General features: G+C 42.6%; 1 protein-coding gene across 1 annotated transcript in view; it reads left to right on the top strand.

The window, feature by feature from the left end:
- Positions 1-12,452, top strand: part of KDR (kinase insert domain receptor) — a 43,743-nt gene extending 31,291 nt beyond the window's left edge. The window contains exons 23-30 of the mRNA XM_072775088.1: positions 613-735; positions 881-992; positions 1,213-1,312; positions 1,718-1,823; positions 3,371-3,522; positions 8,288-8,387; positions 8,900-8,985; positions 10,751-12,452. Coding sequence (XP_072631189.1) covers positions 613-735; positions 881-992; positions 1,213-1,312; positions 1,718-1,823; positions 3,371-3,522; positions 8,288-8,387; positions 8,900-8,985; positions 10,751-10,973 — 1,002 coding nt within the window. The 3' untranslated portion in view covers positions 10,974-12,452. The remainder of the gene's footprint in view (positions 1-612; positions 736-880; positions 993-1,212; positions 1,313-1,717; positions 1,824-3,370; positions 3,523-8,287; positions 8,388-8,899; positions 8,986-10,750) is intronic.
- Positions 12,453-17,139: the final 4,687 nt, after the last annotated feature.

The following is a 17,139-nucleotide window of genomic DNA, read 5'->3' as shown; positions in this document are numbered from 1 at the left end:
CCAGGGGAATTCGGTTCTCCTTTGTAGTGCATTAGACAACCAACTGGGCCAGCGAGAAATCTCTGTCATAGACCCTTAGGATAACCCAACACTTTGAAAACAGGATGAGCACCGCGGGGGATGGTTTCTCAGAGCTGGTCAGTTTCGGTCCCATATGGAACTGGGAAACCAACAAAGGGCACCAAACCCAAAAGCACCCCTTGTTCCTGGTTTCTGTGCGTTCATTAGAAATAACCACCATTCTGGGGCCTCCCTGAATAGCAGGTTTTAACCATATATGGTGCCAGGCAAAAGGGATGTGTGGATGTGACCAGAAACACGTTCCTAATTGTGTCTAAGAGAAGTCTATTTATGACTCCATCACCATACTCTAACTTAATCATTTAACTCCCAAGTCTGGGGCCTTTTTATGGAATAAGCAGATGTGTGTCTCAACAAAAGTCAGATTTTTTAAAAAATTTTTTTCTTGAAGTGTTGATGAAAGATATTAGCCCAGCACATGTTAATCAGTTGGTTTTTCTGATGGGCTTTTTTAAAGCCTGAGGTCACAACAGATGCAGAAATCATCAGCTATGCCGAGGGCCCGAACGCACACATGATTCTTTTTTGCAGTGTATCCACAGGGACCTGGCGGCACGAAACATCCTCTTGTCGGAGAAGAACGTGGTTAAGATCTGTGACTTTGGCTTGGCCCGGGATATTTATAAAGACCCAGATTATGTCAGAAAAGGAGACGTAAGTTTCTAAGATGAACCCTGTTAAGTTGCAGAATCCAAATTCCTCTTTGCAAGCTTCAGGACCTACATTGAGAACAAAAGGAAGTTTCTTCTTCAGAGGCGTGCTAAGTTGGGTTCTGATTCCTTGTCTTGTACCCTCTTAGGCTCGCCTCCCTTTGAAATGGATGGCTCCAGAGACGATTTTTGACAGAGTGTACACAATTCAGAGTGATGTGTGGTCTTTTGGTGTCTTGCTCTGGGAAATATTTTCCTTAGGTAAGTCACTTGGTTTTGTCCCTCCATCCATACTCCAAACAGAGTGACATAAGTCAGTGGACCCAGTGCGCCTTTTCCTCTCCCGTGTTCCACCTTTCTGTGGTGAAAGTTACTTGGAAGCTTTGGATTTTTTTTTTTTTTTAATGATCATGTTCAAGAATGAGAGTTTCCAAGATGAAAGAATCAAATCAGATAATGTCCCATTCCTGTTTGATTCTAGGTGCTTCTCCGTATCCTGGAGTAAAGATTGATGAAGAATTTTGTAGGCGATTGAAAGAAGGCACCAGAATGAGGGCCCCTGATTATACCACACCAGAAATGTAAGGCTTTAAAAATATCTTTCTATCCTTTCTTTGCTCATAAAAGTTCTCCCTGCCCAGAAGATGTTTCATGATACAGACCTCTTTTATGGCCCGGTCTGTGTGCTACGACTCCCTGGAAGTCTTCCTTGATAATCTCAAGCAGAGAATCATCTCTTCTTGAAACAACAGCACTTTATCTATACCAAGCAGATAGTTTTTATTAGGTGTTGATTTCTAACATTTTCTCTACATACTTGATGCTCCAAAGTATAGGGCCCGGTGTTTTATATGGCGTTGTATTACTATTTAGCATCTGGGCTCGTGGTGAACTTCTCATAAATGTTTACTCACTCAAGTGCCTATTTTCAGCATCAGCTGAGGAAGGAGGAGGCAGTTAATGACATTAGTGTTTTGCTTCTCTAGGTACCAGACCATGCTTGACTGCTGGCATGGGGAACCCAATCAGAGACCCACGTTTTCCGAGTTGGTGGAACATTTGGGAAATCTGCTACAGGCTAATGCTCAGCAGGTTTGTGATCTCCATCCAAGACCCGTCCACAAGGGCTTCTTCCTCTCTAGGCCTTCCCATGGCCACCATATTCTTGTAGATCTAAGCAATAATGCTTTTTTAAAACTATCTGCCTACGCTTCTAGAGAGATGAGATCCTAATCCATAACCTAAGGGCAGATCACTCTTTCCTCCTGATGTATCTTTTTGTTGTCTTCAGATGCTCTTCTAAAGTAAAACAAGCAAACAAATAAAAAAATTTTTTTTTTTTTTAGGAAGTTGTAACCATTTTTCTCTTTTATTACTTTTTCTCATATGTTGCTTTGAATATTTGGTTTTATTTTTTTTTATTTTTTATTTTTTTTTATTGGTGTTCAATTTACTAACATACAGAATAACACCCAGTGCCCGTCACCCATTCACTCCCACCCCCCGCCCTCCTCCCCTTCTACCACCCCTAGTTCGTTTCCCAGAGTTAGCAGTCTTTACGTTCTGTCTCCCTTTCTGATATTTCCCACCCATTTCTTCTCCCTTCCCTTATTTTCCCTTTCACTATTATTTATATTCCCCAAATGAATGAGAACATATAATGTTTGTCCTTCTCCGACTGACTTACTTCACTCAGCATAATACCCTCCAGTTCCATCCACGTTGAAGCAAATGGTGGGTATTTGTCATTTCTAATAGCTGAGTAATATTCCATTGTATACATAAACCACCATGGTGTAATGGTGAGCACTCTGGACTCTGAATCCAACAAATAAAAATTTAGTTGATCCACAGACTATCAACAATGGATGGAATTCTTAATACACCGTCTGGGCAAAACCACATCTGAACCCTGCAAAATGGATGGCTTTTTCCTCAGTGAAATCCCAGGCCCCCATAACTTTCACTGGAGGATTTTAGAATTATAACCTTTACCATTAGAAAGTTATTTAATCTCCAGTCAATGGCCTCTTACTACCATGAATGGAAGCCAATTTCCTCCTGCTTTTCTTTTGAACAGGTGGGGGACAATGGGTCAAATCTGTTTTTATCAGTAAACCTTTCAAACGCTTAAGGGTATCAAATTGCCCTTTCTTTCTTTCTCTTGATGAAATAATGTTAAATTGTGCAACCTTTTCTCAGAAGACCCATTTTCCTGCGCATTTATTGCTTTTCTCTAGACTGTCATCAGATTTTCCATTGCCTTGAAATGTAGTGGCTAAAATTGGATGATATGCCCTTTGAAAGACTGGCTCATGTAGGTAGGGCTTTGTGAAGAAATTATCTCTCAGCTCTCCGCGCTCTGTTGCTACGTCTCTGGCCACAGCCTGCTTTGTTCTCTGTGGCCCCCTTACTCCTCTTGTTTTTATATTAACTCTTTCAACATACTTTCATATACTCACCCCTTTCAAGTGCCCTTTTGTTTTGGACGACCCATTTTTTAATGTCCGAACGTTCTACATAGCTTTGAAAGCCACATACCTCATAACCAAGAAGCCCCCCTGGCCTTTGTTTTTTCATGAAAAGCCTTTTGCGGGGCTGGAGCCATAACAATAAGCACTCCGTGTTTGTTGTTTCAGGATGGCAAAGACTACATTGTTCTCCCCATATCAGAGACTTTGAGCATGGAAGAGGATTCTGGACTCTCTCTGCCTACCTCACCTGTTTCCTGTATGGAGGAAGAGGAAGTGTGTGACCCCAAATTCCATTATGACAACACAGCAGGAATCAGGTACTGTATATGGTCAACATCCCCAGGGGGACGGGGCACTTCAAGGTCATTTGGGAAAGGGCTGGAAGGAAGGCTGCCATCTCACTTCCACATTTAACCTTAGCCCTGAGGCTGCTATCACAGGAAGTGCTCCTTGAGGAGGGCCAGGGTAGGTGAGTTTTCTTTCCATCTGTGGTCCACATTGCTGCCATAGCCCTTCCTTTAGAATCCCAAGCCCTGCAGCTGCAAATAGCTGGGATGCCATAGTTCGTTAATCTCCAGAAAAAGAGACCAATTTTATATAGACATCTGTATTTAAATTATCCCCATGTACTCTTTTATTAATGTGAATTAAGTGGCTTAGGAAAGATTCAGGAAGGAAGAGTTTTATGCATATATGAAAACACACTTACGCCTCGCTGGCTAGGATGCAGTATGCCATGGAGATGTGTCCCGAATTGGACTGGACAGCACATCTTCGGCAGCCCCTCCCCAGTCTGATGTTCAGCATTTTATTTGCATAATGGGACTTCTGGACTTATTTAAAACACATGCACTGCTGTCCTCTCCTGGTTTGTAAAGGGGGTCTGAAGGCAGCTTTCTTTTTTCTCTCTCCCAGCACCTGTGTCTGAGGATAGAGCTGATACGGTTTCTACAATATGATATTAAAATTGCCTTTTACTAAGCCTGGGGCTTCTTTGCTTTGTTTCTTTTCCCACTTTTTTGGGGGTGTTTTCCTCCTGTAACTAGAGCCCCGGAGCAGCAGGGTCCAGCCTGCCCACTTGACTGTGCCGTGGCTGCAGGGAAGGGTATGGAGCTCTAGGTTAGCCAGACTGCCAGGTGACAGGAGGCCCCCTGGACGGTTCCATAGAGTGGCAGGAACACTGCTGGAGTGGGTGGAAGCCAACAAGTAAACTGCCCATTACATTTATGCCAAGAGCTTTGAGTGTTTCTCAAAGAACTTTTCCTTCTGTTATCAGATTTTGCCTACACGATAACTCTCAGAGTTAGGCAAGGTAGGAAAACTATTATCTTTCTTGATGTAGATGGTGGACGTGAGGCTCAGAGCCGTCACTTGGCAAAAATAAACAATTGTGGTTAAAGATCCAGGTTTCAGTGTCCAACAGAACTGGTTGGATTACTAAGTCTGTCTCTTAGTGACCTGGACATCTTCACTGGGACCCAGGTGAAGACGCTGGTGTTCCAAAATGATTATTTTGAGAATTGCATGGTATAATGTATTTCTCATGTGCCCGGCACCTAGACAGCACCCCATACAGGATAGCTATTATGCAAGCTGCTTAAAATCACATCCCTATGACGAATCTGGTTCCTCCCATACCTCTCTCAGTCCTGTTTACTGCCACACCAAGGAGGGGCCCTCAGACAGAGACGTCAATGAACTGAAAGCCCAGTTAGTTCCACTCTCATGTTAAAAACCAGTAGTTCCACTCTCATGTTAAAAACCCCCTACTTCAAGCTCGGCTGGCCTTCTGGTTGGTAATTATTCCTGCAGCACCACTGCCTTCTTTATCAGCAAGCCATTGGATCGCGAACTCTATGCCTTGGGTTTTTTGTGACCAGGTGGAGGGAGGGCCCGAGCGGCAGTCTCTTGGCTCGCTTGGACGTTTTGCATATGGTGCCGAGAGTCGATGAAGTCATGTTTGTGTAATGGAAGTGCCAAGTGCAATGTTGGATCTGAATCAGGGCTGCTAACATTTATCCCCAGAAGCATGGACAAATGTGACACCACACTCTGAACATAGGCCTGGCTCCTATTTTCTGGCTACGATTTTCGTATTGGTCTTTCCAGTCCTGTTTCTCTTTTATCCAGCCATAATTTGAAAAATAAAATGGAAATTGGAATCTTTTGTCTTCACCCCCCCCCCCCACTGGCTTAACCCCCTGCCACCCTTTTTCCTTTTATAAAAACAAGACTCCAGCCATCACATTTTAATTATCTGGGTTAAAGGAAATGCAGAATTGAGGCATCTGCACATGGCACACCTCATTTGGAGGCTCTCTTTTGGAGGCTCTCTGCTTCCCTGGGGAGACCAGAGATGAGGCTGAGGTGCTTCTCAGCAGACTCATTCTGTTCTTTCCCCATCTCCAGTCAGGTAGAAAAGCTGATGAGTCTTTCTCATTTGCTTCCTCTTTATAGTTTTTAATCTCATTGCGTCATAAATAGAGCTGGACGGAGACATCACAGTGGGCATCAACCTCATGATTTGTTGCCCCTTTAAATTATTTAAAAGTATTTGTTCAACATTTATTTAGAGAAGAGGTCAAGAGATGTGGGGGGGAAAGGTGAACGGGACAGATCGCTAGTGTCTAGACTCAGCTTTGTCTCTAATTTCCCCTGTGGATTAGCTCTGGCCCCAAGTTTGCATGCTTTCTGCAAGAAAACACGTATTAATTGGACTCATCTTTCTTTGAGGGCAGTTTGGGGACCATCTGTGGTGACTCCATCATTTCCCCCCGGGGAGTTTCACCTCCCACTCCAAGCAGCTTATCAAAGATTTCTTTTCTCTCCCAGAGAAAGGTTTTGGCACACACCATTTTTCTTCATTTTGGTTAATTGCTGGTGATGATTAAGTGCTCCTTGTGGATGGATGTCTGGGACAGCCCCCTGGCTAGATGTTCCTGAATTTGGCTGTGATAGGACTGCTGGAAGTGAAACTGTCCATTCTCCTCCTTCTGTCTTCTCCCCCGTGCTGGTCCCACCGCACAGTCAGTGCCTGCGTGGGAGAGAACAGTGCTGTACACACAGTAGGTGCTTAATAAGGACTTGAACCATCATGTCCATTGTTCTCTTCTACTTTTCCCTTTCTGATATTTCCCAAGGGAGTCACTGTGGAGTAGGGCAGGAAAACAGTGGCCTTTACCATCTGAAGGCCAATTTCGAATCCCAGTCCTAGGCATTTCTGTCCTAAGTCGGAGCTTCCTCAACTCTTTTCTCCAAGGCAGCCACATTATTGCCCAGGTTCAGCCCCTCTGGTTGATTCTATCTGCTGTATATCTCTGGAATCTGTCTACTTCTCCAAACCCTGTGGGCATCACCTCTCTTGGGCAGGGTGCCCTTCTTTCTCCTAGAGACATGAAAAAGAGCCCCCCTGAGTGGTCTCACTGCCAATTTCACCTTCCTCTACCCCGAGCCATCTCTCTAAAGGGCACATCCGACTTTGCCAGTGTCATGCTTCGGGTTCTTCACTGGCTTCTCATGACCCAAAGAGTCTAGTTATGTGATTTGGGGCAAGTTCCTTAACCTTTCTATGTCTCGGTTTCCTCTTCTGAAGTTGAGATAGTAATACCCACCCCTACGGATACCATTTCTGAAGATGCTATGAAGCAATGGTTGAGGAGCATTTAGCACAGTGCCTGGCACGTCGTAGATTCTCAGTAAAGGATTCCTGAGTGATTGAATCAATGAATGATTAACTGTGGTACCAATAGGTTTTAGCGACAGCCACTTTTAGGGACTGCACTCAGGAGAAGTGGGCTTTTCTTTGTCTCTTTATATATTGGGTCTTCTTTCTTGTGGAGTTTCTTGAGTGAGGATGTCACTGGGGAACATCATTTTCTCCTCTCTGTAAAGGGGAGGAATCAGCCTCCTGGGTCAGGGCAGGGAGACTCAATTTCTATTCTCCTCCTTTGGCTCCAGTGTGTCCTCACCCCACTTGGTCACAGAAAACACAGGAACATGTAACATGCCCAAAAGCCTGCCTGTGGAGAAATATGCTGTATACACATGGAGAGTGAATTTGCTGTCCCTTGTGAAAAGGACTTCCCTTCTTGCCACTTGGGCTGTTGGTGCTTTTTACATAATCAAACTCATCCAAAGCTGGCACCCCCAGGAAACAGATGATATGTTGTCTAACAAGTCCTATTCTTTGAACTCCTGAAGGACATGGGTACCTTCAAGGGAGGAAAACAAGCTTTAGCTGATAGAGCGTCATTCTTTCTAAGAACCCTTGCCACCCACATCATTCATCCTCCAGATACCTCTGTGAGTGAGGGAGAGAAAGCTATTGCCAACACATTTTAAAGACGAGGCAACAGAGGCATGGAAATATTCATGACTTTCCCAAGTTTGTGTAGTCAGTGATGGACTTTGAAATAGAACATCTCATGACTCTTGAACCACTGCCTTTTCCCAAGACCAGCAGTTCTGTGGGCAGAAAATAGGAGATTGTGAGACTCAGCTCCCCCTATACACGCACACACACACTAAGCCTCTATTACATGCAGAAGGAGGAGGTTGTCTCCAGATCCTGCTGGGTTCAGTGTCTTTTACAGAACCCAGGTGAGATCCAGTGAGATCTGCAGGTGTTTCCTCTGGCCATCTTTCACTGAATGGTTGCTCTGCGGGCATTCTCTAGAAAAACTTTCCTGGAGGTGGCCAGGAAGATGTGTAACACTGTAATATGTCGAGAGCCCAGTGGAGGATTCTCAGGCAATCAGGAAACCAGGCAGAAGGCAGCTGATTACTTAGTTTGCTGATGTTGTCTGTAGTCCAGCCCCGGCCCTCAGAAGTAGGATTCAAAGGAACAGGAGCTCATCGAGGTCCCTCACTTAGATTATACTTTTAAATAGGCCCTCACAGGAAATGAAGCCTCCACTGTGTGCTAGCAGAGAAAGATTTTTGTTTTGTTTTTTTCTTTTTCCAAAGGATGTTTTGAAGGTTGCTATTAAACTTGTGGTTGAAAGATAATGAACTCAGGTATCACTTTTGGTCTCTGCAGCCAAATATACCACCACCCAAATATAAATATTGGTTCTTTTGCAGCCAGTATCTGCAGAACAGTAAGCGAAAGAGCCGGCCCGTGAGTGTAAAAACATTTGAAGATATCCCATTGGAAGAACCAGAAGTAAAAGTAATCCCAGATGTAAGTACATCTTTTAAAAATAGTCTTTAAAATAACACAAAGGATGAAATATTAGCTAGATAAATATTAGCCTAAGCATTAGAGTCTTGGAGCCTCATTACAAAGGTATGTGTCATGGGGTCATTATGGAGATGGAACTGATCAGTAGCCCCCCGCCCCCCTCCCATTGGTTTTTCCATAAGGACAGCCTCTGGTCCAATGTTCTAGATGGTCTAGCTTCATGCCCAGTTCCACTCAAGTGTAAATGGTATCGTTGTGAAAAGAAGGATGGCAAAAGGTCTCCTCAGCTGCTTCTTCCTAAATTCTTCTTCTCTTCTAGGGCTGGGTTTACTACTAGGAAGCAGTTGTTTCTCCCTGTAGCTGGCACAGTTTCTGGCTACGATATCTTTGCCTCCCTCTGTGGAACACTGGGAGCATACTGTCTGATAGATGGGTTAAGAAATCATTTTAATTAAGTAGTTGGTCAGTGTGCACACTCAATCAACCATGCCATCTCCTTGTCTCTTAAAAAGGACAACCAGACGGACAGTGGTATGGTCCTTGCCTCAGAAGAGCTGAAAACCCTGGAAGACAGAACCAAATTAGCTCCATCTTTTAGGTAAGGCTCAGCCAAATAGAAAAGACAAATGTCGATAGGAATTTTCAGAAGGAACTTAGAACTTTCAATGTCGATGCGGTTTTCCCTTTTTGTGTCTTTGTTGGTTAGGCAAATTTGCATCAACTGAACTGATAAAGAACTAAAACTAATCAAACAAATTATGTGGCACATCTGAAAAAGAATCTGAAATTAATTAGGGGCTTTGGTCAGTTCTTATGAGCATTTATGAATACCAGGGAATTTTTATGTTTGTATGGTCAGTGGTTTGTATGGCACTGGCTGGATAACAAAGGTCATTGGATATAATCCCTCGAATTGAAGTGATTAAAATCTTTGTGGACTCTGAAGAGTTTTCAAACCTGTACCTAAATGAGCACATCTGTCTTTAGAAGTCTGATGCGTAAATAAGCCCACATCTATTTATTTGAGATACTTCAACGTTATTGGCTGAATTATGTGGCTTATTATTATTATTGGCTTCCTTGTGGGAAAAATATTAAATTTGGTTGTGAATATGATTTCCTCCAGGTGGTTCTGTAGGAATCTTGTTTTGAATAGATATATTTGCTTTTAACCTAACAAATAAATGAAAATCTCTATAAAAATAGCAAGATGAAGAGCAGTTATTTATTTGCTAGGGAGCTCACTCTAGGTGAGAATTGAGAAGACTTTGATGTGCTTGTAACCAAACTATTATGTAAAGTGGGAACACCCATGGGTTGTTGAGGGATGTTCATGTAAAGAAAAAAGAATCAAAATGAGCCATTAAAACAAACACTTTTATCATTTGCTTTAGACCTAAAGTGAGAAATGGGTAGAGCCTATCATAGGTTTCATTCATTGATTTAAAAATATATTTATTCAGCAGTGACTATGTGCCAGGTACCATGCCATTGTTTGAGATACTAAACTCGTTTTATTGAGGCTGGAGTGAAAGAAAAATCATGTTTCTAGTCATTTGAAATGACTTTTAAACTGTATATGGACATAGAGTTAATGAAATCCTTTTGTAGTTTTTAACACGAATAACTTGATAAAACACATGTTAAGGGGAAAACCTCACACCTCAGACTGGCTTGAGAAACTGTAAATCCTAAAGTTTTAGGTCGGCACAGCCTACACTTTTGGGCTGTGACATAATTATGGTCTGTCATGATTCCACACCGTTGAAAACATTCTCTAGTTGCTGCTGAGTGATCCAGGCCCTCGGTCCTTCCAAAGAATGTGGCTTTGATGAGCAAAAAGCAGTTTTTGACAGTCAGGCTTGATTGCACACACGCTTCAACATATTCAAGTTTAAAATTGCTCAAGAACTTTATTAACACTGCACACATGCCGTGTAATCCCCAGTGGACACAGTGAGGCAAGCAGCCTCGGACTCAGAACATCCCAATTTCCTTTCACATCGTCCAAGAGTCCCCTTGGCTCCTATCACTGTATACAAACCTGTCAATCTTCCACGCCATAAAAATGCTCCATCCGTCGGAGCCTTTGCGTAACTCCAGAGAACTGCCTTTCATCTCATCACAGGCTTGAAAGACTTGGACCTGAATGAGAGGACTTATCTGCAACTGCGAGCTCATGCTAGTACCTGAAAATAGACATGGTCTGAGCAAACCTGATACGTTGATTAACAAGTGGGAGAGATAGGGGCTGGTGTCTCTGGGGAGATTACAGCCCACATGGGGTCAGGAATGGGTTTAGGGTAAGAGGGGAAGACTTGCCTTCCCTCCACCAACTCATCTGGTTGTCCTTTCTTCTGCAGTGGACTGATGCCCAGCAAGAGCAAGGAGTCTGTGGCATCCGAAGGCTCTAACCAAACGAGTGGCTACCAGTCCGGCTATCACTCCGATGACACGGATACCACTGTGTACTCCAGCGAGGAGGCCGAACTTTTAAAGCTGATGGAGATTGGACCACAAGCTGGCAGTGCAGCCCAGATTCTCCAGCCTGACTCTGGGCCCACATTGAGCTCTCCTCCTGTTTAAAAGGAGGCTCCCACGTCCCCCACTCCTGGAAATCACATGAGAGGTGCTGCTCAGATTTTCAAGTGTCGTTCTTTCCATCACTAGGAAGTAGCCACATTTGATTTTCATTTCAAAAAAAAAAAAAAAAAAAAAAAGGGACCTCAGACTGCAGGGAGCCAGTCCCCTAGGCATTTCCTGAGAAGATGTTTGTGACTCAAGAATGTGTTTGTGCTTTCTACCAGTGTTGGCCTTCTGTGTATGCATTTAAAAGCGTGTCTGATGCCCCTGACTGTGGGTCTCCCCGTGGGTTATAACAAAAGGAGTTCAAGAAATGGCTGCATCTGTCCATGAAGTGGCAACACCTGGGGAGTTGACACCTCTCTGTAAAACCAGAAGATAAACTGGGCAATGCAAGTGCTTTAGGTGTTGAAAATGGGAAAGACCTTTAGGGCCGAGTCCACCCAAGACCCTTTGTTTGAGATATGGGTCCTGAGCCAAGTCTTACGTGTGGGGTTTGGATTGACAGAAAGGAAGACGTTGGCTTGCTCTGAGAGCACGCTGGAGCCTGCGGATGCATTGTGTTGGCCGTTGTGGAGGTGGGCATGGGGTCTGTGAGGAAATGTAAAGGGCTTCAGATGAGGTTACTGGTTTTAGAAGGTTGCGTGCTCTTCCCGGTTGGGCTAAATGAGAGCTCCTTGGGCTGTTTCCGACTCCTAATGAGAGTGCCTTCCGGACTCTTACGCGTCTCCTGGCCAAGCCCCAGGAAGGAAATGATGCAGCTCTGGCTCCTTGTCTCCCAGGCCGATCCTTTATTCAGAGCACCATAAAGAAAGGACATTCAGACGGAGGCTCCCTGTCGTGTTGAAGAGTTCTGATTGTATAAACCAGCTTCTGGTGTCTTCTGGGTGAATACCCACATATCTGTCCTGATGTGATATATGTCTGAGCCTGAATGCAGTAGGTTCCGTATCAAGCTGTGGTGTCAAAGCTTCAGGAAGGATTTTACTCTTTGGTTCCTTCTCCCTTCCCTGAACCTTCCCCCTCTCTTCACCCCAATCCGTCAGTATCTTAGTAATTTGGCCTCTACACTCTAGTAAAAGCTGATTTGGTCTGTTCACTCTCTGAAGGACTGTTAGCCAGATTTCAAAATTATTTTATAGCCAAAGTTTTAACAACATCTATTCTATTATTTAGACTTTTAACACGTAAAGCTATTTCTACTGGTTTCTGCCCTTGTTCTTTCCTTTTTAAAAAAGAAAATGTATTTTCCATTTGGTACCATAGTGTGAGATGCTGGGAACCATGACTGTAAAACATGCTATGGCACATATATTTATAGTCTGTTTATGTAGAAACAAATGTAATATATTAAAACCTTATATTATATATGATGAACTTTGTACTATTCACATTTTATATCAGTATTATGTAGCATAACAAAGGCCGTAATGCTTTCAGCAGTTGATGCCATTTTATTAAAAAAAAATGGAAAAACTTAAATGAGTCCCTTTGCAAGCCTGCATTTCTGTTCTTATCATTTCTCTCACTTCTAAAGTGGAGGAGGGGAAATCAGACACAACTACCACGTGGCTTTTCATTTTGAATTGTTTCCTTCTTCTTCCTATAAAATATATTTTCGCAGTTTATACTTTTTTAAACCAATAAATGCATGCTTAGTAAAAAAAAAATACGACTATTTTGAGGGAAAGTACTTCTGACTTGAGGTGTAGCTGCTTCTCCCTTTCCTCTTTTTTTTGCACCAATAATTCACTCACATGTGGACTCTCATTATATTCTGAGCACCTTTGAGATTCTGAAAACAGGGACTGAGAGATAGAAGTACTCCCACAGTATCTGTGGCCCTCCAGTCAATCCTGTGGCTGTGACTATTGCCAACCCTTAAAATCAGAGGGCGAGAGATTCCCGAGACAGATGGAACATACTTGTGGTTTTCAATGATGACTCTATACTCAAGAGTGTCAGAACATCAGACGCAACATTACCATTTCCAGTGATTCAGTGATCACTAAAGATCACTGGCACCCAGGAGTGGCCCTACTCTTCGTGGTATTTTTTTTATACAAGTGTTGCAATATTTATATAGTCAAGTATACCTATCGTTTATTAAAAGATTTCATTTATTTATTTATTTTAGAGCCCATGAGCAGGGAGAGGGGCAGAGGGAGAGGGAGAAAATTTCAAGCAGGTTGCTGCTGAGTGTGAAGCCCCAAATGGGGTTTGATCCCATGACACCAAGATCATGACTTGAGCCGAAATCAAGAGTTGGATGCTCAACTGACTAAGCCTCTCAAACATACTTGTCATTTTTTTATGACTTCTGGGTTTCTAAATCTTAGTGGAGAAAGTTTTCTCAGTTCTAAAATAAATTCGAAATGTTCTTATTATGCTTAAATCTATTTGGCATTTATTTTTGTATATGGAGTGAGGTAGGAATCTGGCGTTGTTTTCTTCAAGTAGTTGTCGATCACAGCGAGTAGTCTTAATTAAATACACCTCTTTCCCTCCATGGTTGGAGGAATAACGCATTGCACCATTTTCCATCCCTATCATCTCATTGAGACATTCTGTACAGTATTATGATGGAGGAGAGAGTGGCCCTGGGCGTGCGTGATTCCTGGGGCAGCGCTTACAGATGTGGGCTGCTGGCCAGGATTCTTGGGTTAGAGGCTCTGATAGACATTGTTATAACATTGTTATAACCATTGGTCAGGCCTGACCTCCTCTATTCCTGTTATGACAGTGTCATCCAGTAAATGAATGGAAGAAGAGTCTAGGTGGTTCAAGATAGAGACGCCTTCATAGGAAAACAGAATTTCCTCATTTTAGGAAAAAAGAGATTTTGTTTCTCATAAGCGGCCCCTGGCACTGTCTCCAATGCTGGGAATTTGGATTCAGCTGAAACTTCACACTTTATAAAGAAATACTTTCAGCACCTCAGGCAGAATGATTAGGGGGTGAGGTTTGGCTCTCTCCTTCCTCTCTCTTCTGTCGTCCATGCTCCTTGTTCTTAGCTCCTTTTCTCTCCTCATTTGCCCTTGTGTTGAAGAGAACTTTGTGGCTTTTGAAAGTGCTTCCTGCATGGTCTTATTTTCAGAGCTTTAATTGGAGGCATTTGGTGTGTTTGAGGTGAGGCCACCCCCTCCCTTTTGCTCCTGGCCTCCGTCCTCTTCCTTTACTTGCTTTGTTCTTCTGCCTCCTTTCAAACTCCTCTGGCCCTTCCCTTTCCATTTCTCTCTTTCTACTAACCTGTCTCTGTGCTGCACCCTCCGGCCCCACCCACTGCAGCCTTTCACCTCCACTGGGGGTGGGGTGGGGGGGCAGGACAGGGAGAGCTGTGGGGAATTTAAGTTCCTATCCGCTAAGTTTTCCTATCAAGGAACATTCCTTGGTCCTTTTCAATGAAAAAAAGTAGAAAAGTAAAAAAATCTCAAACCTACAAATTTGTAGTTAATCCTATTTTCCTGTTTCCTCTTAACATGTCTTTCTTTCTACCTCTTATTCACATATTAATCTCCAAGATGATAAAATGTAAGCAAACCCAGGAAGCTAAAACCTTTGAGAGATTGGCTTTTCATATACACCTTTGCACATGTACATGCCCTTTCCCTGTAGCAGCAGTAGGTAGGTAGTGAACATAGCTCAAAGGGGGTTCTAATCTGTTCTAATCTAACCTAATTGCCTAATCTAATCTAATCTAATCTGCTCATACCCCTCTTTCACTTATGTCTAAGTGAAAATCTGGGCAGTCTTCATGAAAGCAGTCTTTTTTCTTTTTTAAGTAGTCTCCACACCCAGTATGGAGCCCAATGTGTGACTCAAACTCACCCTAAGATCAAGACCTGAGCTGAGATCAAGAATCGGACACTTAATGACTGAGCCACCCAGGTGCCCTGAAAACAGTTTTACGTCCAGTTTTTTTTTGGGATAAGTTACAGAATTCTCCTAAGGGATAACGAAATTAAAAAGGTAAATAAAGTCATTTACTGTGATTTTGCTGAGAGTGGAGAGAAGTGAGGAATCTAAGAAGAGCAATCCAAAGAGAAATTCAATAGCCACAGTGGCCTGAAGCTCTGGAGCTAATGTAGTAGAACATAACAGCCCCAGCTGAGGTCTGCTCAGAGATAAGGGCTCTGAGAGGGAAAAAAAATGTAGTCTAATGAAACTATGGATAAAGCAACTATTACAATAAATTGTGATTGATATCAAGCAAATATTAGTAAGAAGGCATCAAATTGAACTTTAGGCTTTATTTTCTTCTATGTACGACCTCTATGTATCATCTCAACACCTCTAAAAACAACATTAAATTCAGTAGTTTCTTCAAATGTTTTTGTTTAGAAATAAAATAATGAAAATAGGTGGGCTAATTTTTTTTTTCAGCTTCACTCATTTATTCCAAAGACTATAGAACCTATGATCAGTGTCCTTACCGACAAGCATAGTTACCAATAGCAATGACAGTGAACCCTCATACCTTAATTGTTTGAAGCCCAACTTTTGGATACATTGCAGTAGAAAAGGGGCAGAGAATAAAAAAACTGGACTTTGCTCTGGTATTGTTCCATTTGCTGTGTTTGTCCTCTTCTTCAGGAAGTGCTGTTTAGAGAGAATAACTTAAGGAATGTGGGTTGGGTTATTCCCAGCTAAAGGTACTCTCACTGCCTGAGTGAGCCAGTGTGAAGCCCGTGGGATATGGGGCATGTGATGACTCATCGAGAGCCCTCTGAGCTACTGTTACCTGCTGCTCTGCATGGGGCATCACTTGGGCTGACATGCCTTATCCTGGTGACGAGGATTGAAAACATTCCATTCATTGCCACAGAGAAAACACGAATGGAAATGAAAATCCAGATGCAAAGTGGGGAATTCAGGCTAGATATATGGTGAGCAACAACAACTCCCCTTCATTCCCCTCATTGACAAGAAAGCTGGCAGACAGTATCCTGAAGCACACATTGGAAAAAAGCAAGGCCTTCCATAGAAATCAAATACCAAGATTCAGCCCTTACTACTTACTACACTTATAAAGCAAGTACTATTTTGTTTGTTTATATTTAACCGTACTTATAAAAAACTTACAATGTGCCAGATACTCTTTTTAGGTTTATTAATATTAATTCATGCAATTAATAAGGACCTTGAAGAAAGATGTAGGCATCACAAGGTAGACCAAGTGGCAAGCGAGACAAGGATACATAAAAGGATCCTCACTGATGATTTCAACGAGTGTTTGGTAAGCATTTATGATGTGCTGGTTACCTTAGCAGGCAGTGGTCCTAACTATTCCCTTAGCTGCATGGGTTAAGAGTTCTCAACAAAACCAAAGAGAGAAGGACCTCCAATCTTATTCCAGAACATAAGATTGCATATCCTTATGATCTCACCTTAAATTGATCATAGTTCCCATTATTGGCTCATTGTTTATTCAGTCATTCTTTTTTAAAAAAGATGTTATTTATTTATTCAGGAGAGACACACAGAGAGAGGCAGAAACATAGGCAGAGGGAGAAGCTGGCTCCCTATGGGGAGCCTGATGCGGGACTTGATCCCAGAACCCTGGAACCACGCCCTGAGCCAAAGGCAGACACTCAACCACTGAGCCACCCAGGTGCTGCTGAATTCAGTTCTTCTTGAATAAAGTTCTGAGTTAAAAAACCCTTGTAGGCACTGTCATACATAGATCCACCATGGAGGGACTTAACCTGACGTTAGAGTCAGGATACTCATTAGAGAAACCAGGTAAGATGCCATATCACAGAGGGTTGAAGAAATTAGGCTTATATTTGTCTGGTTCACCTCATGTTGCAAAATTTGCATTTGGCTCGTATAGCAAGATGAGATTCTGATGGGGCTCCAGAATTCTAAGTTGGCAGGCATGGTATGGCAACACAGAAAGAACCTTTGGTTTTATCATAAGTAACATTGTGTGGTCCTTTATACCGCGGCTCTATGTTTTAAACATTTCTAATGGATGAAAATCCAAAGTACAGAAAGAATAAATTCCATCATTGTTATTAGTTTTACTAGGAATTCTTCAGTAGGGATTATTTTATATGACTTCTCCTTGGGTATTTAAAAATATTATCAGATAACATGCAACATTTCATAAGTACATCTGTTTCACAGATCAAAGTGTACTCCTGTATAAATTATCCTGAGCATCTCT

Source organism: Canis lupus, chromosome 14, assembly GCF_048164855.1.
Source record: "Canis lupus baileyi chromosome 14, mCanLup2.hap1, whole genome shotgun sequence".
NCBI lineage: Eukaryota > Metazoa > Chordata > Mammalia > Carnivora > Canidae > Canis > Canis lupus.
Note: the sequence above shows the minus strand (reverse complement) of the source record. Positions and strands in the feature narration are given on the sequence as shown.